A 22,828-nucleotide genomic window follows, 5' to 3' on the forward strand; every position below is an offset into this window, starting at 1 on the left:
CTTAGAGAGTTGTTAACTACTCATGAAGTACTAGAATTAAGGAGAAACTGGAGGTGTCTCAGAGTAAAGCTTAACAATTACAGATAGATTTTAATATATTAATCTTGCTGTGAGCAAGTGAGTGAAATTAGAGCAGAATCCTAAACAAACTATGCTGGATTGCAGTTGGGAAATGTTAAGCTACTTGAGTACCAGACAACATGTTATATATCATCAAACAGCTGTCTGCCAATTTATCATGTACCACTTGTAGACACACAAAGAGCTGATAACATTATGAAGGCCTCTAAAAATATGGCTCTGATACTCTAAATCTACCTTTTATGACTGCTATTAAAAACAAACTCACACAAACGCTACGAGACCCTAGATTTCTAATGAAGTGTTCTTCTGATCTCTCTGACTGCAGCTAAGAGGACAACTACAGCCTCGCTATGATGGAAACGTGATGGTTGTCACTGTTCTCCAACAGTCTAAAAATCCTTAACAGTGCTAGGGGACTAAGGGTAAACGAGCATTTGCCTGTCTGGGAGTGGCCCAAGCCGACACCATGGCTCGTTGATCCATGCAGTGAGTTGCCTACAGAGTCTATGTGAGTGCCTGAGCTGATGGCCACCACACAGCTGTTGGCTCCATAGCAATGTTCAGTGCCCTCAGTTTCCATTCCCTTTTCCCAGTTGGACTGGGTTGGCTATGAGTAGCTGTACCATGAGATGTGAGATTGCTGGTGCTGCCTAAAGGCCAGTGTCCATCGCTGAGGTCCCAATAGAAAAGACAGCAAAGAACCCAACCCAACCCAATTTAATGGTCTTCAGATAAATATCACCTTCCATTTGGAAAAGTAACATATACAAAATAAACTGCATCTGTTTTTTTTTTTTAATTTTTGCTCACGTTCACTAATAGATTAGGGGCTAACGCTAGTATTCGTACATCTCTTTAGCCGCCCTGAATAAATGCGTGTTCCAGAAGTTTAAATTTTCCTTTGTTTAAAGCTAAAACAAACACGCTGGCATTCCTTAAGATCAAAGTCCTCCAAGGAGAGTGGAGTCAGATAAAAATATATTGCTTGTTGGCTACTTCACCTTTGCTGGAGAAGGGAAAACTGGTGTTCCAAGTATTCCTAAATACTGCTAGGACATATTTAGGACAGATATTCAGCCAACTTTAACTAACTCCTGAGCAACAAGTCAACAAAGCCCAGTAGCTGTAAATGCTCTGCCAATTTAAAATTTTAAAATATGGGTCAAGGTTCTCAAACTTTCTAGAGCCCTTAAAAAACATAAAAAGAGTGTACAGTTAGAAGGTGAATGCATCAAATGGCAACACTAAAAAAAAAAAAAAAAAAGTATGTGAAACAGTAACCTCAGGGAAAATAATTAAATCAGATTATAGTGCATTTAATTATAAAATCAGTTCTGATGATCAATTTACTAAGTGGGCAAAAGCACAGTAAAAGTAAATTAAAAGTCTACCTTTGATGTACAAATGTAGAATTTGGTTGAAAATACTGTGAATTCAAATCCTGATACTAAGAAAACAGGAAAGCTTTCACCTTTACATATGGCCACATAAGCAGGTAGGATTAATTAATGCCCAGGAATCTTTGAAGACCTCAGTATGAGGTGAACCTTGTAAGACTATCTTCATTAGTCCACTGTCATTAATAACAGTATTTCTATGATTCCCAGCCAAGTCTGGGCTCCCTGCAGCATGCCACAACACTGACTTCAGTGGCATATGAAGTACTAAAGAAACAAACACAATGAGGCACTTGATCTAAAAACAAAAAAGCAAAAAAAAAAAACCACCTGACTCTGTATTATGCTATGTATTCAAATTAATAAAATATTAATGTATCAAAATGAATTACTGATAAAACACAGATTTCAAAAAGAATGCATGCAAAGTTGTAGTAACAGTCTCTTAAATTTAGCATCTACAGTTTTTATACGATATTATGGAATTTGGAAAACTCCCCAGTTCTTCCCCATTTCCTTTCCAGAGCAGTGGCAACAACAACTACCAAGTCTTGGGCAGATTTTGTTCCCATCTGGCACCCTTTTCTTCCCTCCACAGTGCAAGCTGGGACAGTTTCCCTCTTTGCCTGCTGTTGGAGTCCTCTGGCTATTCTCCTCCTCAAATACGCAGACTTTCTGTAAGTTGCAAACTTCATTGCAACACATGATGACCGACTCTGCGCTCTGCAGAAGGTTACAATTAGGAACACTTCTGCAATTACTTAGATGAGCTGTTGTACACCTCTGAATTTGTCTTTATATTCTCAAGAGCAAACCGCAGACTCCACTTCTTGAGAGCCACTGCAGCTGCATAGAAGTAAATAAATAAAAATCACTTTTTCTGACAAATGATTCAGCATTTAAGAAAATAAAAACAGCTGTACTGTGTTAAGCCAAGGGCCATCCAGCCCAGTATCCTGTTTCCAAAAGCAGTCAGCAGCAGATGCCTAGGGAGTAGTATAAGAACAAGGAAACCATTTAATGATGTATATTGAAAATATTTTTCACATATCCTTGATGGAAAACAGAGATGAAATTTTGACAGAAAGGGGGAAAAAAAGCAAAAGAAAACAAAGAGTCCAACACATACACCCTTTGCAAAAGCATGAAACATTCCTTTCAAAACAAAAAGAGAATTGAGGGGAAGATAAATCTTATGATTTCTCTTTTTTTTTTTTTTTTTTTTTTTTTTAAGAAAAAAAAGCCCACAGGAGCAAGGCAAAGCCAGAATCTCACTTGCTGTGCACAGAAACAGTGTAAGCACATACTGATGCACATCGCTGATAATTTTTAAGAACCCTTAACTATGAGTGTTAAAAGTCTTTTCTCTTGCAAAATGGTCCTCGTGGAAACATACAGCCAGGTATTTATGTCATGATATCACAGCTGAGAGTTGCCAGAATATCTAAATCAATGGATTAAAAAAAAAAAAAAAAAAAAGTATATGCATCAGATGGAGGGAAAGCCTGGAACAACCATTAAATCAGCATACTGGAAAGAGGCAAAATTTAGAAAGGTGCAGAAAATCTGGGGACAGTGAAATGCCCCATGAAATTAATTAGAGGTTTATTATAGGCTTAGTAGGACACAGTATCAGTTCCAGGAGAAGTCATCTGTGAGGGCATAGGCTGGAGGGGCTATGAAGTCACAGATGCAGAAACCAACCACTTTGATTACACTGTTAAGCTTCATATCTCCGGGATACCAGATCTGTGTTTTTCAGAAGCTCCAGATAAGCTAGCGAAATGTGCTGATGACTCAAACTCTGCTGGCAATAGGAAGACAGAAGAATCAGGGTATGGCAGAAGACGATGACCTTGAAATCTGGAGAATAAGAACCAGTATGAAGGAACAAATTATTTCCAACCAGCAGCATGAACTCTGCACATCAGTTCAGACACAAATAGGCAGTTGTCCAGCTATCACCTGGGGATGGAGCTGGCCGTGCCTGAGGAGAACATCATGGATGCTTTGATCAACCACTGACTGATGGTGGAGACACCACTGTGACAAAACTGTGAAAAAGGCAAGCACAGCCCCAAGAAAGTATCAAACAACGACAGTCTAGGAAGGACAGCAAGCTTCTGTGGCAAAAGCTTTTTCTCTCGTGGTGAATGCCTACTTGCAATGCTGTGCGTGCTTCTGGTCACCAGAGTTCAAGAAAGATGGATCTGGTCTGGAGCAGGCATGGGTAAGGGCTGCCAATGTGATTCAACGAAATAAAAGCCTGTCTTACAAGCAAAGAAATAGAGCATGGTGTTTTTTTGGCTTAGTAAAACAAGGGCTGAGGAGGGATATGACTGTCTTCAGTGAATGTCCCCAGAGAAGTTGGGATGGCATGGTAGGGATAATGGGAAAGGGCAGTGCAGTTGCTTAAGCTACAAAATAACAGTGGCATTCAACTAAACAGAGGTAAACTAGCAGTGAATAAATCCACACTGAAGATGAGAAGAATGCACATGAGGAGTGAGACTCTAGGAAAGTCTTGTGATGGAAGCAGAAAAATTCCCTCCCAAAAACTCCACGCATTTTTAGGACGGAAATTAGTGATTTATCCACTGAAGAGGTGACATGGCTGCCCGTGATAAAAAACGGCACAAGAATGCCTGACTTACACAACCCCCTCAGAGCTATTTCTAGCCTATAAGCAAGGTTTTTGCTAAAGTACAGAAATGGTGTCAGGGATTCAGAAGCAGAAGCCCTTGTTCAATAGGGAACTCAAAGCACTGGTTATGAAACACTGCAGCCTCACCTCGAGTTGTGTGTGCGGTTTTGGGTGCACCGATATACAGACATAAAACAATTCGAGAGTGTCCAAAGGAGGGCTACAAAGATGGTGAAGGGTCTGGAGGGCAAGGTGTATGAGGAGCGGCTGAGGCCCCTTGGTTTGCTCAGCCCACACAGAGCAGGCTGAGGGGAGGCCTCATGGCGGCCTGCAGCTCCCTCACGAGGGGAGCGGAGGGGCAGGCGCTGAGCTCTGCTCTCTGGGGACAGCGACAGGACCCGAGGGCACGGCATGGGGCTGGGACAGGGGAGGGTCAGGCTGGGGGTTAGGGAAAGGTTCCGCACCCAGAGGGTCGTTGTGCAGTGGGACAAGCTCCCCAGGGAAGTGGTCACAGCAACAAGCCTGACAGAAATCAAGAAGCATTTGGAAAATGCTTTCAGACATACAGCTTGATTTTTGGGTGGTCCCGGGTAGAGCCAGGAGTGGGACTTGATGATCCTTGTAGATCCCTTCCAACTCAGGATATTCTACTACTCTATGATACTTCATGCCTTTCAAATGACAGTTTTTATAGCTAGAGAAAGCCTCATCAAAGGAGTGCAGTTCTCCACTCAGAAGTTAAGAGAAGATCACATCAAGCTTCAGCAGATACCCTAATGTGAAAACAAAAATACTGTGTGCTTTACAGGTTTTGAGAATCTCTGGAGTGCTGTTCTTTTAAAAAAAGCAGGAAACAAAGTCTCATTCCTTATGGGAGCAGGCATTAGTCTCTTGCAGTGCAAACCAGGGGTCGCCCACTCCTTGCGAAGCCCTTGGGCGCAGTGCGTGGCTGTCGGTGTGGCTGGGGGCTGCTGGGCAATGTCTCTTGCACAACCTGCCTCCATTCTGCGGAGACTGAATTTAAACACCCGGGCCATCAGGTCAAAAGGGAGAGATTTATCCTTAGGTACTGGGTCTAGAGGACCTAAATAAAGGACAAGATCCCTCCATAATTTTGGGTATAAATCTCTTCTCTGAGCTGCAGAAGCAATCAACAGAGCTCTTAATTCCACCACTTCAAACTAATCTAATCATTTTTTGGGTGTCAGAAACCCATGGGTAAACTGCTATTTGATGCCCAGTGCATTCTGGATCTACCAACAATAGTGCTAAATATTGTGCAAGTGTGTGTGTAGGTGATCTATGTATTCACAGATTCCTGTGTGAAAAGTAAGTTGCACTACAGACACAACCTCTCCCAGATATTTTTAAACATTATTTTTTTGACCAGTGAGAATGGCAGATATGATCTGTATTTCCAAGATGCTTTATAATTTTTTATAAATATGACCCAATATTTATAACACCTCTTGTGTGAACACAAGTTTGTGTTTTTTTTTTTTTATTTTTCCAGCTATGTTAGTTATTATTATCTCTCTCCTAACTGTGAACAGCTTATTCATTTCTCCTACTTCTAAAAGACAGAGATAAGTAAATAAAATAAAATAAAATAAAACCACCAGTTGCATCCCTTTCACAAAGGGGAAAACAATGTTAAACAATTTGTTTTAAATAGCACATCAAGTCAGACACCGCCATTTAAATAAACATCTTCTAATATCCAAGGTTATCTATTTGTTATCCAGTAGAGATCCTCTATGAAGCAAGTGGTTACTGTGACTTGTAACCCCAAGAGTGTCATTATTTCAGCTCAGGACAGGCAGACACAAATATTTGGTACATAGTAGTGTGTCTAAATATACACATAAAGATTGCTGTCTTGAAAAGATTCTGATTCACCACTCACTAATGTTAAGGTCAGTGTAAAAGACGGCTGTACCCATAGTAGATTTGTAACTATGAAAAGGTTTTCAAATATTGTAAATTGTACACAAATATTAACAGAGGTCTGCAATGCATCATCAGGCAAATGCTGCCTTGTAAAGGTCACAGAAAAAACCCATCACTTTAGGAAATTATGATTAAATAAAATAATTAAGTTACGACATTTATACTGGTAAGTTATGGATATCTATTTAAACCAGGGTCTTAACTGCATTCAGTATGCACATAAAAAACGTAAAGTCAAAAACATATCAACTAAATCCATTTTTATAGTGATCCTACAGGTGCCATATCAGAAAGCTTCAGCCCTGCCTTCAAGTCATTTAAGGTCTTTTATTATTTTTGTCTACAGCTGTACAGCAAATTTTTATTCTGCATGATAATGCTGTTCTCCCGGTCACTCTGAATTAAGCACCCGAGCCAGAGAACATATTATAGTGTCTGAACATCCTCTTAACAATTTCGGCATTCCTGTGCTCTCTGTGCCTACTGGTTTTTACCCTCGTTCCAGAAAACAATCAGTCTGAGGGAAGATTCTTCCATGCTTTGTGCAACAACAGCACACAGTTCTACCCACGGCTTTCCCCTTTCTACATGTTTACCTTATTCTTACAAACACCACTGAAAAATCAGTAGTGTTTTCCACAAGGTGCTGTCCTCTCTGTGGTCTCGTGGTGTCCGCAGCAACACAGCACACCAGGGTCAGCTGCTCAGCACGTGCCACCTCGGACATGCCATTCTCCTCCTTTGGGTTGCTCTCCTCAAATCTCATCTCAAGTCATAAAGCTGTCTACAACCACAACCATGCTGGGATCAACAAAATCTGCTAGGTATATCAGTTAATTAACTTTTGTTGAACTGAGCTAAAAATCAATTTGCCATCATTTCTCTATGGCCTCTAAAGAAGCAACATATTTATTAACTCCTTTCACCACCTTTCCATCTGATATTTCCAAGTCTGTATCAGTAAGTAAACACACTAAATAGAAGTTGGCCATGTATAGGAATATTTTATGAATTTACTGACCTTCACTTGCTACCTAATTAGCCAGCAATACCATTTCTCGTTTCACATAAGAAACTTGCTGGCTATTTTTACATCTCCAATTTTTGTGTGCACCGCTGAGGTAAACAGATGCTTTATAGCAAATCGATGCACACCATGATACAATTGACAGAGAGCACAGGAGATCTTTCTGCAACATCCAGGATATAAAGGCAAATAACAAACTAGAAAGAACAGCCATTTTCAAATACCTAATAATAAATTCCTTTGCTCATTAAACACATTACATACATGGTAACAGCTGGCGTGCTGAAATACCCAATAAAGGAAAACTTGCGTGCAGTATTGTTGATGCTTTAGGGAAAGATGGCTACATGTATTTTTTATAATGGTATTTGTTTAAAAGACCATCTATGCACGGAAGGACTTTAGCTGCACTGCAAAAATGTCAAGTTTGGGGGAAGAAAAAAGTTACACAAACATCTCTTAGGACAGTCCTGAGTAATGTCAAAGCTTACTCATGCAATGGGACACAGAAAAAGCCTTTGGGACTGCAGCTCTTAAAACAAAGTGAGATGCTAAGAGCTCAGGACAAAATGGCATATAGTTCTTATATAAAGTACTGCCACCCCTTCCCCAGTGCTCCCAGGACTTCTCTTTCTTTCTCTCTCTGTTATTTTTTTTTAAATCAATTGTTTGCCTGAAGTAAAACTGCACAAAGAAACCAAGCAGTAGAGATGGTCACCACAAACTCCCTCCTTCCGAAGGAGCTCTAACCACTAAATCTATAGAGCTACACCTTCTCTTGCTTTCTCTTGCTGTCTTTTATAAATTCGTGCTTCCCACACAATAGCCAGCTTCAGAGAGGTGCGTTAATGCTGACCTTCCCCACCTACCATATGGGATCCTTTCGTTGCCTTGTACAACCATCTAAAATAAGACCTACGCCTGCCTTCCTAATGGAAATTTCCTTCTTGCAGAAGAAAAAGAAGTAAGGGTAAGTACCAATGACTCAATAAGATAAATCTGGTATTTGAAAAGGTCAAAAAAGGAAAATACCATGAAAACCACACTTTAAAAGTATGCGGAGGTTAAGTTTAGAGGGAACAACTGCAAACAGTCCTCTATAACAGCTGCTTCTCAGTAAAAAGACTGCTGGCATCATTAAACAGGTAGTTCTATGAGTGCTGGGACAAATGAAGGCAGGAGTTTTACACCTTTGACTGTAAATCCCCAAACCTGACTCAGTTGTAGTTAACTGAGTTTCAAGGATCTCCTGTACTCTTTGGGAACTTTAAGGAAGCTCCCACCAACCCCTTTTCTTTGGTTTGGGATGGTTTACTGGTCTCTCCTTCTTTGTCCCCCCCCCTCTTTTTGGCTCCCTATTTTCACAGAACTTGTAGGAACTTAATTATCCTTGAGACTACGATCTCTTTGTCAAATTGGCTGAATTTGGCCACTGGGTTCAAAAGTGAGTGGGGGAGGAGGGAAAGAGAGGCAGTCTGATTGCATAAGCCTAATTTCCTCAAGAATCCAGGCTACAAACAATTATAGCCAGAAGGTTCAATTAAAGAAAGAGAACCATAGACTTTCCCCGCACTTCTAACACAGACTGGTTCATGCATACTAATCAGCCAACGCTGCTCTCACTGAAGTAATGAGAGTTTTGCAGCAAATTATTATTCATATTGATTTATACTGAGAACTGTCGAAGGGAGGAACTTCAACAGCATAAACATGTTTAGCGCACAGCACAAAATCCCCTTTACACGAGCTCAGTAATTTACAGATGCAGAAAGATGCCATAACTCCATACCCATATCCACGTACTTCCATCTGTGCACACGCAAATCCCATGTCTTCACTTTTAGTGCCGCTGACGTACATTGCATGACTAGCACTATGAAGCACATAGGTAGGGCAAGATGCCTGTAGGGAAGAGTCTGCATTTTCATGACATTATATAAAAGCCCGACCTTGGGAAAATCGTCATTAAGATGGTTTTTGAAAAGTAAATAGTTCTTCTTGTTTTGGATTACAAGCCAGCTATGTGTTGCTACATCTGATGGTACTTGACACATGGCCACATCTATGACAAACATGAAGTGATGGAAAATTATGCTTCCAGGGAGCGGGGCTTGTTTTTTTAAACTTTCCTGGTTTTTCAAATGCATAGACCATGTCCTGGTTAATTTATAGTATTAAGATCTTCATTAAGAAGAAGTCAATTTAAATTTGCAAAAGATTGCCCATCTTTTTCTTTCTAAATAGACTCGAGTTCACTGCCATAAAATCCCTGTGCCTAGAAAGATTTTCCTTCTTGTCATAGATAGCAAACGAGCCTAGTTACATGGGTTACATTTATTTCAAGTTAATGATTTTACATTAGCTGATAGCATTACTAATAGTGAACTATAAAAGTACATGCTGAAAATGTTCCTCCCCTGCTTGCTCTCCATGCCAGCATTCTTCTGCTACAAAAGACATTTTCTTCTGGGTTTAGCCTATGCACTGATTTTCCTCTCAGCCAGGTCATCGCTGTGACAAATACATTGTCCACCTTTTTACTCAAGGCAGTTGGCAACACAGTCCCCAGTTAGTACAGCAGCTAATGCTGCCTCCTGAGAAGGGCTTCAGTCAGTTGCCATAGAGAAGTCGGCAGGACCATTTGGAGCACCCTGGGACATCCTGGACTTGTGCGCAGTGCCAGCAGATATGACACACTCCTCTAACATGTCACTGGAAAGCCCCCAAGCACACTCTAGGGCATCGTAAATGGCACAAGATACCCCTGTTTGGGCAACTGAATCAAGCCCAAAGACTCGGGTCCCACCCACTGCAAACAAATATGCATTCATTTTAAAGTAATGACCTAATCTAGAAAGTGATCTTAGAAAAAAAAAATGCATTAATATCTCTTTACTTCCACATCTAGCTAGGAAAGTCAGCTTTTGTGAGGTTGTTTACTTGGCTGGGAGTAGGTGCCAGGAGAACTGTTTGACAACAGCCACTGGGGCTTATTCTAGTGCCTGACGTGCTGGATTTTCTTTCTTGGCTTGCTGTAAACCAACAGCACATCCCAGCAGCTCAGTTAGCTTTTCAGTCACAGCTGAACTGTTCTTCTCTCCATTAGGTATCTTCACAGATGCCACCAGACTGACACTCAGTAAGACAACACATAAAATGTGGTACATGAACCCATTCAGAGATGGATCTTCACTGCAGAATGCTCAACTCAAGGCCTCAGCTGAATTTCCAACAAAATAAATAAATCTCTTTTTTACAAAGTAAATCTGTAAATAAATCTCCTTTTTACCAAGTTCAAAAGCTGTCTGGCCTATGGCACAAGGGGGTGAAGCAGAAGCAGCACACCTGATGGGCTGCTAGCCCAAGCCATCCAGCCAGCTGCGATGACAGCGTACACATACATTCCCTCTCATATAAGCCACAGGAATCTGTGAGGAAGCAAGGGCTGAAAACCTGTAAAGCCTTGTGAGAAAGGGTATGTTTACACTGTGGTGACTGCACTCAGCCATCTTTCAGTTAGCAGCATGGCACCACGCAGGGCAGCAGTGTGCTGCAATGTGTGAGCTTGCAGGTTCACAGCTGCCTACAGGAAGCAGGATGGCCCTGTTGGCACGTTGAGCCATCAGTGCTTCACGGATGCAGCTACCTCTGTCATGCATGATGCTGTTTTGCACTAATCATCTACTTTTTTTTTTTTTTTCCCATTCACAGCTCAATGATTTGTCTTTCCAAGCACTGGGGCCATCTGACTTCTGGGACATTGTTCACAACACCTTGCCCTGTGGCTCCTGGACAAAGCAGATGAGAAGACTGCTTCTTTTCTCCATTATTAATTTTTTCCTTGTCTTGGTCAAGACCTTGCAGGAATCTAATCCTGGATGGCACAGTATGCTGCCACCTACCAGAAACAACTTATCAGTGTAGAAGAAAACAGACACTAACAATTTCCTCTTGAATTTTAGTTTTGGGACTGGCACCTCAAACCAGGCTTTCAGTGCTGTGTTCCAACATCTCCAAAACCATAACAGCTTTCCTTTTCTTGCAGTGGGTTTCCAGTGTAATCCACCTCCTCAGAAACAAGGTGCCAGTCCTTGTGTGAGATGTGAGTTGGAAGAGCAGGATGGCTGTCAAATGGACTTGCAGATAAACTAATCAAGTCCTTTCTGAGCTTTTGCTATTAAAAATGTCCTTCCAACCTCGTGCATGACTTTGACTAATAGGAACATGGGTCTTGACCCTGCTAGGCTTTTACATCATGAAGGTCCCTGCATCTGAACGCAACCCTGCCTTTTGTATTCATGATGCAGTCTAAGTATAACAGCTTGGGAAGAACAGCTGATGCCTGAGCTGAGAGAAAGCTGCATACACCGGGCCAAGAGAATAAAAAAAGAGCCTGGAAAGAAAGCAGGACCACCTGCCAGAAAAATAAAGGAGTAGGTGGGAAGACCTGGAGAGCGCAAGCCTGTAGGAACAGTGACCTGAGTTAATAGGGAGCGTGGGGGAGGAGTGGGCAGCAAGCAATTGCTCTTGTGTTCAAAATCCTAGTGATGGGATGAGTCAGAGACTCTGATTGAATTTTGCCTTCACTACACCCACAGACTGGTTATTATAAAGCTTAGGGGAGCATGGGTTGGTGCAGCAACAAAAACTACACAGAGAATCGGTGGGCATATGAAAGACCCACGAGAGCACGAGAATCTGAAGAACATCTGAAATACTGTGCCCTTCCACACAATGTTTCCTGCAGCTCTAACCAGCCTGCCTAGCTGCTCTTCTTCATGCAGACTGAGACTGATAACTGAGTGGCAGCTGTATCTGAGATAAAGGGGTGCAGCACAACTACCTGGGAATGGTCTTTGAGGGTCTGTGCTGGGGCTTCTGGAAGCAGCAAGCTTCAGGAGTTAACTCCACCCAGCCTGGTCAGTGCCCAGGAACTACTAAAAGAGTAACACAGGTCCCTCAGGACAACACTATTCAGGGAACAAGAAGATACATTTGTATTACATCCTTCGGCTACTGTTCTTTAACTATTTTCGTCTTCAACCATTACTGCTCTTACAGCTCATTCTCCTCCACAGGCCAGGGGCCAGAGGACCTGCTCAGCAAGTTCTACCACACGACCACAGCAAAGAGCTGCTGGTAAACACCCACTCGCTCACGCTGGGCAGCCCTAACGGGCCAAAGGAGGCATGAAGTGCTGTGACAGGTCTCCCAAATGCAAAAAGCTTCGGCTCTGATCACAGTAGGGCCCTGCACTGAGCGGCTTGATGGGGAACAGGGGGCCCCGCACCTTCAGAGGGAAGGAGGGTCTGGGTAGCTCAGTTATCAAACACCCAACTTGGCTCTCCTTTGAGAGCAGGACTGCTTTCAAGTTGAAGCAAAGTGCCTGAACTTAAAATTCGACAGCTTTAGTGGCTACAGAGGTTAATAGTGATGGTCAGGATAGCTTCATGCTCACAGTATTGCCACTAGGAGAGCAAACAAGCAAACAAAAGGCCTGAAGGAGACACCCTGTTTTTCTACAGGACAGAAACACTGTCCCCGCAGCGCACAGGTTCAACATCTCTCTGTTTCCCGTAGCTCCAGCCTGGGGGCAGCCATTTCACGGCAGAAGCAGTGGTGACAGGCTAGGACTTGCTGCTCGGAGTTGTCATGCTACTGCTGCCCCTCTGCCCAGGCCTGCACAACAGGCCGGGGCTTCTGCAGGCCGCGGGGCTGAGCTACGCTTCTGGACTTTGCTCTGAAGCCGACGAGAAACGTTCCCCTTTCTCTCTCTCCAGGGAGAGAGAGGCAAAGTCTAGCAAAGGAAAGGGCCCCTTCCACAAAGAATGATTGTCCAAGGCAATTTTTTTTTTTTTTTTTTAAAAAAAAAGAAATGCTAAACACTGTATCATTTCAGGTGAAGGCTTGTTTGGGTCTCTCCTCACCAATTCATGGTCAGCCAAGTTCACGGATCTTTAAGTGTGTGCAGAGCGCTTCAGCTCGCCGGGTGTTAACCGTGCCTTTAGTTAAGCCAGCACAGCTAGCACAAACACAGCTAGGTGAACACAGGGGAGGGAGGCAAAGAGAAAAAAAAGGAAGTGTTTAAGGAGTTTGTGTAAGCTGGGAGGACTGCAGGAGAAAATGGGAATACAGAGGGTTTTGCAAAAAACAAACAAGAGCAGATGATTGACAAGGCAGGAAATAACTGCAAGTCCCTGACCTCAGAGATAAAGGGCACCTCCAGAAAGAGATTTTCCTTTCTTAAACTCCATTGTACCTTGTACCTCAATTAAACTAGATTTTGCTGCCTACATTCATAGTTTCACGTTACATTTAATGCAGTTTTCCCTTGCTTTGGATCTGCTCAAACAAGTTGCATGGCTGCATGACTACTACTACTAAGATGCTCCCTGAGAGCTATCAGGTACAGTCACATCATGTCTGGCTGTCAAAGTCCCTGAGCATCAGACCACTGGGAGCTAAGAAAGCACCCGAGGAAGCCTTTACATATATGCACTACTGACCCTTACTGGGCCACAGGGCTAAATGGGGCTTTGGTCTGACACAGGGTGGTCACAGCTATTCCGACCACAGAGGGAGCCCACAGAATTAATTCTCAGGATGCTAAAACTGGCCTTGATCAATACTTTCTCTTCATGCCCACAGTCCTCTGCAATTGAGAGATAGGAAAGCTTCTGTCAGGTGTTCCCAGCTATCTGTAACTTTTGGGGCTTTTTAGGAGTAAAAGCATATGTGAACAAGAAGTGACATGACTGAACTTATTGCTCTGCCTTTTCTTTGGATAATGCATCCATCAGCCAGAATAAGGGACGTGGATTATGAATCCTCCACCTGAATGGTTTTGGGTTGCAAATTCCACTTCCCCAGATCCTAAATCTACCCTGTCCAACCAGAATTAGGTCACTATGCAGCAAAGCAGGCAAAATTCATGGGCCCATAAGGAACAAGTGATGCTGTTGCCCAGGAGAAATGAGTTTGCCCATTTCAGTCACTCTTCCCCTATTCCCACCAGCTATAAGCACAGCCCTTGAACTCACCTTGTCTTCAAAGAGTGTCACACCACATAACTGTGTGATAGGCAGAAATTCAGCCAGCTAAAACACTATGAACACTCATTTAAATGTTTTCTGGTACAGACAAAACTAGACAGTCTCCTCTGCCTACGATGAATGCCTAGAATCTGTCCAGATTGCCTCAAGTGCAAGGTGAGAGCAGGTATCATCGACCCCACAGTGTGATATGATCCTCATTCCCTGACATTTGTAAAACATTTAGAGATCCCCAAAAGAATCACAGAATTGCACATGACTAGCTAGTGCATCCTAACTCTAAGATCACTCAGCCTGCTCAGTTTACAAAGGCTTTTTTCCCCGCCTTTTTCTAAATAAAGCTGGAGTCCACCTTAAACAGATTCTTTTCAGTTCTACATATTTCAACAGAGTGGATGTTCCTAAAATTTCTTTTTTCCTGGAACCCTTTTAACTTGGTAAACAGGTCTCTCTGTACAGCTTTCAATTACCTTTTATTCTGTAGTGCCAAATGAGACCAGATAGGCATGTTCTTAAAAGGCTTTCATGAAAATGCAAATGAACAGTTCACACTAGTCTGCTAGCTCAATAAATAGAACAGTTCAATGTATTTATACACTAGTAAATAGATTAGAAAAATACAGAAAAATCCATCTTTAGAGATGCTTTCATTCCCTTGTCACCACCATGAAATTTGCAATGACAGTATCTTTAAGATAGCTCCTCTGTTGTCTGTACTAGCTTAGACAATACATCCTTCTAGTAGCTGACTAGCAGAAAGGATATAAATCTGAGTCAAGAGAAATCAGACCATAATTTAAAAGCTAGACTAGCCTGAGAATGTGAGAATCAGCTCTTGCTGAAATGCACATGAGCATATTTTTTATCTGCCAAACCTCTCCCCTCTCCCCCTCATAAACATCACTATTCATTTTAATATATATGTTTTTTTAAATACAGCAAAGTTCTGCATGTTCTTGTAATCTCCCTAGAGATTACATTATATATTAGTATTCCTTTGAAAGGATTTTGTTCTTTACCACTAGCAGAACTAGAAAGTCCTGAAAACAGGTTTGCTTACAGTGTTGAACTTGGAGGACTCTGCATGTGATATATGAAGTGTTACACATCCAGGTTCTTCACTTTTAAAGAATTATGCTACTTGAACTGAGAGAAGTACAAAAACATAAACAGAGGAGTTCCTGAAATCGAAACTTTCCCTTAAACAGTCCTCTTCACAGACCTGAAACCACTGCAACATCCAAATGGGATCTTGGATGGGGAAGCAAATAGCCCCAGAAAGGCTTCAGGAAGGTTTAAGGCAGCAGATGAGGCTCTGGCTCTAGCAACGCTTCCTCACCAGCTCCCTGATTTCCCATCCACCGGCAATGCTCTGGGCTTCGTCATGTAAATATGCTTTAATCTGTGTCAGGCACAGGCAAATGGATTAGCTGGGAGCCACTTTCATCCTGACATTAAGTTAGCAGGAGCCACTCGCCTGGTTCAATTTCGGGTGTCGCATTGGCTGGCAGAGCTGTGGAGGGCTCCTGCAGGTGGGAGTCCAGGAGCTGGAGGCAACGCTGTGAGGGGTTAATGGGTGCTTATCTGCCAGCTGCTGTATCAGCACCAACAGGATTACCAGGAATGATCCCCTACACACTCCTAACTCCTCAAAGTGCCCCATTTAAGCCAGGGCAGGCTCCGTCTCTCACCAGGCAGGGGAACAAACACGGAGCCCTGTCTCAGAGGTCCATGTGGCAGGACCTGGCATTGGCAAGTTTCTGGCCTGAATTTGAACCAGACTCATTAGTTGTTAGCTATTTCTGTCTAGCCTGGAGCATCGTACAGATGAAGGATATTCAGAGCCTAGACAGTCTTCAACAGTGAGCATTTTGGATCCTGAAAACTGTAATCGGGTTGAGGGGCTGTTGTTGCAACTTCTGATGGGTTTAAAGTCAAGTATTACAAGGACAGGTATTCAGAGCCAAAAATGCCTTTTGAGTTAAAAGCAAACACCGTTCATTAAATTTTGTTGACCTTTTACTTGGAACCAGTAGACCTACAAATATACTCCTTTAATACAGGAAAGCTTTGATTCTGATGCAATCACAGTGCTCTTGAAGCCAGGGACTAAGGCCACAGCACTATCAGTGACAGAAGTAATCCCGTGCTCGGCTGGTCCCGTATAGTTGCTGCTGCCACACAGCCCTCCTCCGCTCTGTCAGCAGCAACTACAACACCAACAACTTAGTTTTAACCACAATCAATTTCCCAGCCTGGTGAATTGCACAGCCACAAGACAGTGGTGGTAGCACAAAGGAGGATGCGGTGTGGCATCGAGGCGAGCGTCCCTGCCTGGATTATTTCCTTTCTTAACACCAGCTTTTACAACCTTTGACTGACCATGAGGCTAAGGGCAAAGTCAGAGTAAAGGTGCTTCTGGCAGATAAGGACACCACAATTCCTCTTCTGTCCCAGGAACCCGGAAGGAAGAACACGGCAGAAGGGTGCACGTTCCTTCCCCAAACAGGGACCCTTATGGTATGTGCTTAAAGGACAGCCAGTCTCAGTGCTCTGTCTTGTGTTTGACTGATTTCTTATGGAGCTGCTGTAACTACTAGGCACCACATAAATGGAATACATACCTCAACCTTAGACTAAAAAAAATCTGCTCCTTCTCTGGGTAGGAAGATGTTTATTCAAGGACCCTCAACTTACTAATTTATTTTTACAGCAGGTACACTGAGCCAAGACAGTAAAAGTGCTAAATCTCCAAAGCTCTAAATATTATGTAAATAAACTCTAAATAATTGTCCACATTAAAGTGTGGTTCAGTGTTCAGCAAGGAAAACAGTTCTTGTTTTCTTTTAATTAAATTCTGATTTTATCTATAACTCCAGACTGTTTGTTTATTTACATAACTGCTTTCCCGCCTGTTGAATTCCAAAGCCTTATTCTAAAACTGTATGATTAACACCAGCATTGCAGAAAGCCACACATCAGATAGATTTATGTGACTAATCACACAAGTCTCTCAACCGGCAGCATAAACGAATTGTGCTACCCGGCCCCATTCTTGTTGTATATGCACCAATTTACAAACACCCTTCAGAATAACGCAGGTAATGGCTGTGAGGATGCAAGCTGACAGAGCCCTGCACTTGTAAAGGTTTCTGAAAGCTTTCCATGTACAGGAGGTCAGGCAGCACATGCTGGTGCAGAGCTCTGCCTGATGCTCTGTAGACCTTGCCATCTTGCCCACAGCAGTCGGTAGAAGGAAACCTGAGCCTCCAACTCTGCGCTTTCAGGCCACAATTCAGCTTCTTGGTCTGATCTCATCTTTACCTGCATTGTCATCAAATGGACTTGAGAAGCACTGCACAAGAACCATGGTTACCTGCTCCCTTCTGCCAGCTGCTCGGGGGTGATGCCACGGAGCAGGGGGCAGGACAGGGCAGCTGAGCTTCGGCCACCAGGTTTGAGAGTGCCAAACCATCAGAGCTGGCAACCAAGCGTGCAAGAACAAAGCACACTTGCTTACTTTGACTGCATTTTTAAAATGGTTTTGGACTTCCTCCCGTTGAGCAATGATGCTGGTTGTCAGTGAGTTACCCACGGAGATCCCTCAGGATCTCTTCGCTGCGTTATTAGCTTTGGCTACAACACAAGTTTCAATTCTTGGGTGGTGATCATCCCGGCACAAAAGCCTCCAGCTCGAATAACTGGCACCTCAGCCACAAACATCCTGTGCTGTCAGGGGAAGCAATGGGGACTGGGAGCGGCACTGGCACTGGGGTGAGTCAGGCAGCACCGGCATGCTTCACCACCTCCACTTCGGCCGGGAACATGCAGCAGCAGCCTCTTACCCTGCAAACCAGACGCTTGGCCAACCCTGCCACCAAGGTGGACTGAGCCCTTCACCTTGCGTCCAGCCTCCTGCCCAGCAACGGCATTTAGAGAGGAAGCAACACAGCACAACAGGACTTCTTGTTGCAGCAAAACCTGACGTGAGCAGGGCAGCTTCATAAAACCAGTTCCCTTTTGTCCTCCCTAAAAGGAAGGGACATAGACTCAAAACACTGGGTTTTAGGTTGGCTGGGATTTTCTCCAGCTCTGTTTTGTCTGCATGGCTACTAGGGTGGTGGTACTTCTAGACTTCCAAATTAAGACTTGCTTTGGCGGTGATTTGCCTCGCTGCCAAGTTCTATGTTGTTTAAAAACTCTTTTGGTAGGGGAATCGGAAGTGCCTAAGACTGATTCTCCTCTTACATTAATCCCTTGCTTCCAAGGCTATAGGGATGAACCACAAATTCTTGTACTGTGATTGAGGTTTGATGTCAGAAATAAAGGATTAAGCCACAGTCTGACCAATTCAAAATCTAAAAGTTCTATAAACAAACAAACAAAGCCTTAGTTTTAAATTAAATCTCTTTGGCAGCCCATAAAGTATTTCTCAAGTCTCTACAAAGGGTAAAAAATTGCATCTGAAAAAATTCTACTGACTTGCTTGTTTTCTGTAAAAGCTACTTATTGCCCATTTGCTGCAGATGCTAGCCTGCCTGCTTAAGAAAAAGAAATTATCCCATTGGCAAGCAACCAATATACTAGAACATCTACAAAGAAGCTGTTACAGTTTATCATGCAGTAATCCATGGATTAAGGTCATTAATAGCACTCGATGACATACTGTGATGACTCCAAAGGTGCTGTTCTGGCTTGTAGGATATACAGAACGTAAACCCCTCACAAATATTTCCACAAAGTTACCTTCTTCTAAATCTTTAGAAGAGAAGAAATGAGAAAAGCCAGAAAAAAGAGATGCCTACCTAGTACAATGTTTTGCACTGCACACACACAAAAAAGAACGTAAAATGAAACTAAAGCAACATTTTTAAATAGCACAATTTTCTCCTCACTCACACAGATGTTTCCATAGTAGGAGTTCTTGGTGAGTAACTTAAATTTTGAATTACAGAGCTGAATTTAAAAAACAGGCCAAGACATCCTCCCATGACCAAAAGACAAAGCAATTAGTAAAACTTTTAAAATAAAATCTCAAATGGTTAACTTTCCCTTTGCATCATTTACATGTAAAATAAAAGAGTTTTTCCTTCTGTTTACATGAGAATACAAACATTTCTTCACAGAAAACACTGTGTACTCCCCAAATCCCATGGGGTTATTAAAAGCCCTTTCTACAGTACACAGTATTTTTGCAGAACTTTTTAAATAGTTCTCTAAAGCTTGCTCGATGTCATTAGCAAGTCAGAAGAAGTTGATAGCCTATCAATATAATTGCTAATTCTTCTCCAAGGGAGAGACACCCCTCACTTTGTTCTGAACTCATGTGGCTATATACACTATCAAAATACATAATGAGAAATGCTTTCATTTATCGCAGAGTCCGCAACACCACGGGTAAACCATCTGTTGGGTCTAAACTGATGGACAGGCTTTTCATACTTCTGTTGATTTAAATGAAAATGTCCTTTTTTAATATCATTTGTGTCATTAGCACACTGATAATGGCCCAGTACTCCGCCACCATGTATCTTCATTTGCAGTGAAACAATGGTAATTCATAAAATGTACTCGGGTGACTACAGTTGTCGTACCAGCTGCAAGCAATCCTGTATCCCCCAGTTATAAGACATTTTTGTAAACAACATATTGACACTGGGAAAGAAAAATCCTTAGAAAGAAATCTTTTCAAAGCTTCAATAAATAAAAGTTAAGACCAATAACACTGGTATTAACTCACATCTTACCAAGAACAAATTACTTTCTGATTAGCTGTAACTCAATTTCATTTTTTCCTTTCAACACAATATATTAGCATTTTCACTACAAATGCAATTTTCTTCCTTACCTTTAAGGAATCAAAGCAGGCAATAACTCTTCCATTTTCAACCTGGCAACTTTTAGGGGGGTGTGCAAATTTGCATTCTTCATCAGAGCGTGAACAAGTTCCCCTCTGAAACTGCCTGCACACTTCTAACGTTAGCCATTTTGTATCTCTTACAGGAGCGACATTCAAAGCCATGATGAAAAGCTGAATGAGAACTTGTAAACTGCTGTCACGTTAATTATGCCAAAGAAATTTCCAAAACTACTGATGAGAGGAGGGGAAGGAAAAAAAGAAAAAAAGAAAAAAAAAAAAAAAAAAACACCAAAAAATAATTCCGATTGAAAATAAAGGTAAAAAAATAAAAGTGGGGGACGATTAATGATGTCCGACTCACACAACACAGAATAAACAGAGAAAGTTTATCAGCAGGCAGTCACTCATCAATCATTAAGTCCCACTTGTAGACTTTTGGCTGAAAATGACCATGCTCAGTAGCATTTCTGTCCGTAAAACGTGTGGGTCTGCTGATTGTATCACTGATGTTTCACCAGTTTCAAGCACAGGTCCTTCAATGCAATGGCACTCCTTGATGGAATACTAGCTCGCTGCAGGTCGCTTGCTGGTATTGATTACACAAGAAAAGCAATGCAGTCATTTGTTTGTGTCCCACTAATAATAATTCTTCTTCCTGTTTTTACGGTGAGTTCAGTTTCCCATCAATTAATTGGCAAATCAAGACAGTTGAGGTATCTTCTGCCACGGGTAAGGCCAAGGCAACGTCTAGCTGGCAAAGACAGTATTTTGAAAACACAGGCGTAGCAGTCCTCTCTCATAAAAGTGACTTCACAAAGGCACTTTTTAAATCACTGACCTGACAAAACAAATACAATATCAGTTCACATTCAGCTCATTCACATCAACATTATGAGATCTATCATCACTTCTTATCAGGTATTATAAATACACTGCCAATACTCGCTTCTATTTCTTTTTCCAGAGAAAATCAGCATCCTTCATGAAGTAGTGCATGACAAGGGAATAGCCAGTTGAAACACGTACTGCAGTAATATTCTAGGCAGCAATCCAAAAGTTGGGAATGATTTAAATAGATGAATGTGGCAGACACAATAATTAGGCATGCTGGTTGTGAAACAATTCAATCTAATGTGCTTAGTCTCCAAAACAATATACAAGAACCAGTTTCCATTAATTTATCATTTGGCCCTTCAGATTGTCTTATTATATTAGAAACTGCTACTTTTTATTTGGTCTTCCTTAGAAATGAAGATGGTAACATTCTGTTCAGATTTCTCGTCTCTCTCCCTCTCTGTTTCTCTACAAAAAAAGAAATCCCAAAGAACTGTCATCCCAAAATTACAGGAAAAAAAAAAACAAAAAACTTACATTTCCAGAAAATAGCATGAGTTTCCCTGTTATGCTAAAGGTTGTTTCAGAAAGGCTTCATGAAAGGGTTCACTACTCCAGGTCATCATCCTCTAATGAGTTATTTCTAGTATGAACCAGCCTTTATCTGAAATTTTCTTTGATTAAATTAGCTTTCATTTACCTTTAAAAATACACGGTTCAGCATCAAAATAAAAGGCTTTTAAATATGGATTTTACGACTATAAAATACCTAGGATATTTTATAGCTAAACGGATTTGAAAATCAAAGGGTTAGATGTTATAAACAATTTTTAATACATGACTATATTATATGCAGATAGTGAAACCATGGTCATGATGTTTCCTCCTGTTCAGCTTCAAAGGAACACACAAACTTCCCTTTGCAGATACCAGCCAGAAACAGTTGACGGATTATTTTTATGCAAGAAGAATAAAGAAAGATGGAAGACTGGAATAAGTGATGTTTTAAAATGCAGCAATAAAAATAGCTCTAAAAACACTGACAGCTTTCCCATGCCAGAATCATTACCATTCTGTGCTTGGATTCATCCTATCTAATTGGAGTTGGGATTGCTAGTAATGCGAGTAAGAATTACTCACACGGTTTCAGGAACAGATCCCAGTTCTGCCTTCCAAGTCTTCATATCAAAAGGCTCTTCTATTACTTAGTAATGCTACCAAAAACGACCTTGCTATGTGACTGATACCTGCAACAGAATTTGCTACTACTAGCATGAATACAGGTAAAGCAATGCTAATTGCTCAAAAATTCAGTTACAAATCAAACGTAACAAGATGTGTCTGGATGATACTTAGGTAGCCTTAGAATTAGTACATTTTAAATTAGTACGTTTAGAGTTAGTATATTTTAAAATCTACACAACTGTAGCACCGTATACGATATGAATTAAATATTCATTTAATTAAATATTCTATTGATGTTGTCCCACAGCATCAACGAAGAGTGAGGTTAAACTGAAAATGTACAAAATGGTGAGAAAATACTCCTAAATGATTAAAAGGAAAGAGAGGAGGAAAGAAAAGGAGAGCCTTTCCAGAAAAAGCCTGTTGAGCTGATGGTTTGCTGGGCTGGTGATACAGCTGGATAAATGCAAAAGAGAAAATATTCTCTCTAGAGCCACCCATTCAAGTTCAGAAATGCCAGTAATGGTTTTCAGTAATATATGTAGGAGACAGACTGAAATTTTAGGACAAGGGTAAATGTTAAACTGCACACTGCTCACAATCACAAGTAGTAATAGTCTGCTGCACTGCATAGTACTAAAAATGACAAAGTCATTTCTCACATAGTAGGTGTGAAGACTGAAGAAAAACAGACTTTACGCATGGTAGCAATGCAAACAGCCTACATTATATAAATGGCCGTAGCCATGGTTTTTAAAAAAATGTGCACAACAGAATGCCATACAAGATTCATGA

General features: G+C 41.7%; 1 protein-coding gene and 1 long non-coding RNA gene across 12 annotated transcripts in view; both read right to left on the reverse strand.

The window, feature by feature from the left end:
• Positions 1-22,828, reverse strand: part of MBNL2 (muscleblind like splicing regulator 2) — a 108,685-nt gene that overhangs the window by 50,317 nt on the left and 35,540 nt on the right. Inside the window, exons 2-3 of one of the 11 annotated variants that reach the window (XM_035319120.1) lie at positions 20,309-20,852; positions 20,003-20,272 (exon numbers count right to left, since the gene is read on the reverse strand). The exons of 9 other annotated variants lie outside the window; for them this stretch is intronic. In XM_035319120.1, coding sequence (XP_035175011.1) covers positions 20,003-20,176 — 174 coding nt within the window. In that variant the 5' untranslated portion in view covers positions 20,177-20,272; positions 20,309-20,852. Of the gene's footprint in view, positions 1-20,002; positions 20,273-20,304; positions 20,853-22,828 lie in introns of all 11 variants that reach the window. One more of the 11 variants, XM_035319123.1, reaches the window with a different exon arrangement.
• LOC118162743 lies at positions 2,681-3,820 on the reverse strand. The gene is made up of 2 exons (XR_004748601.1): positions 3,447-3,820; positions 2,681-3,344 (listed from the first exon to the last, which is right to left on the reverse strand). It is a non-coding gene; the product is annotated as an uncharacterized LOC118162743 (long non-coding RNA).

Source organism: Oxyura jamaicensis, chromosome 1 (assembly GCF_011077185.1).
Source record: "Oxyura jamaicensis isolate SHBP4307 breed ruddy duck chromosome 1, BPBGC_Ojam_1.0, whole genome shotgun sequence".
NCBI classification, from domain to species: Eukaryota; Metazoa; Chordata; class Aves; order Anseriformes; family Anatidae; genus Oxyura; species Oxyura jamaicensis.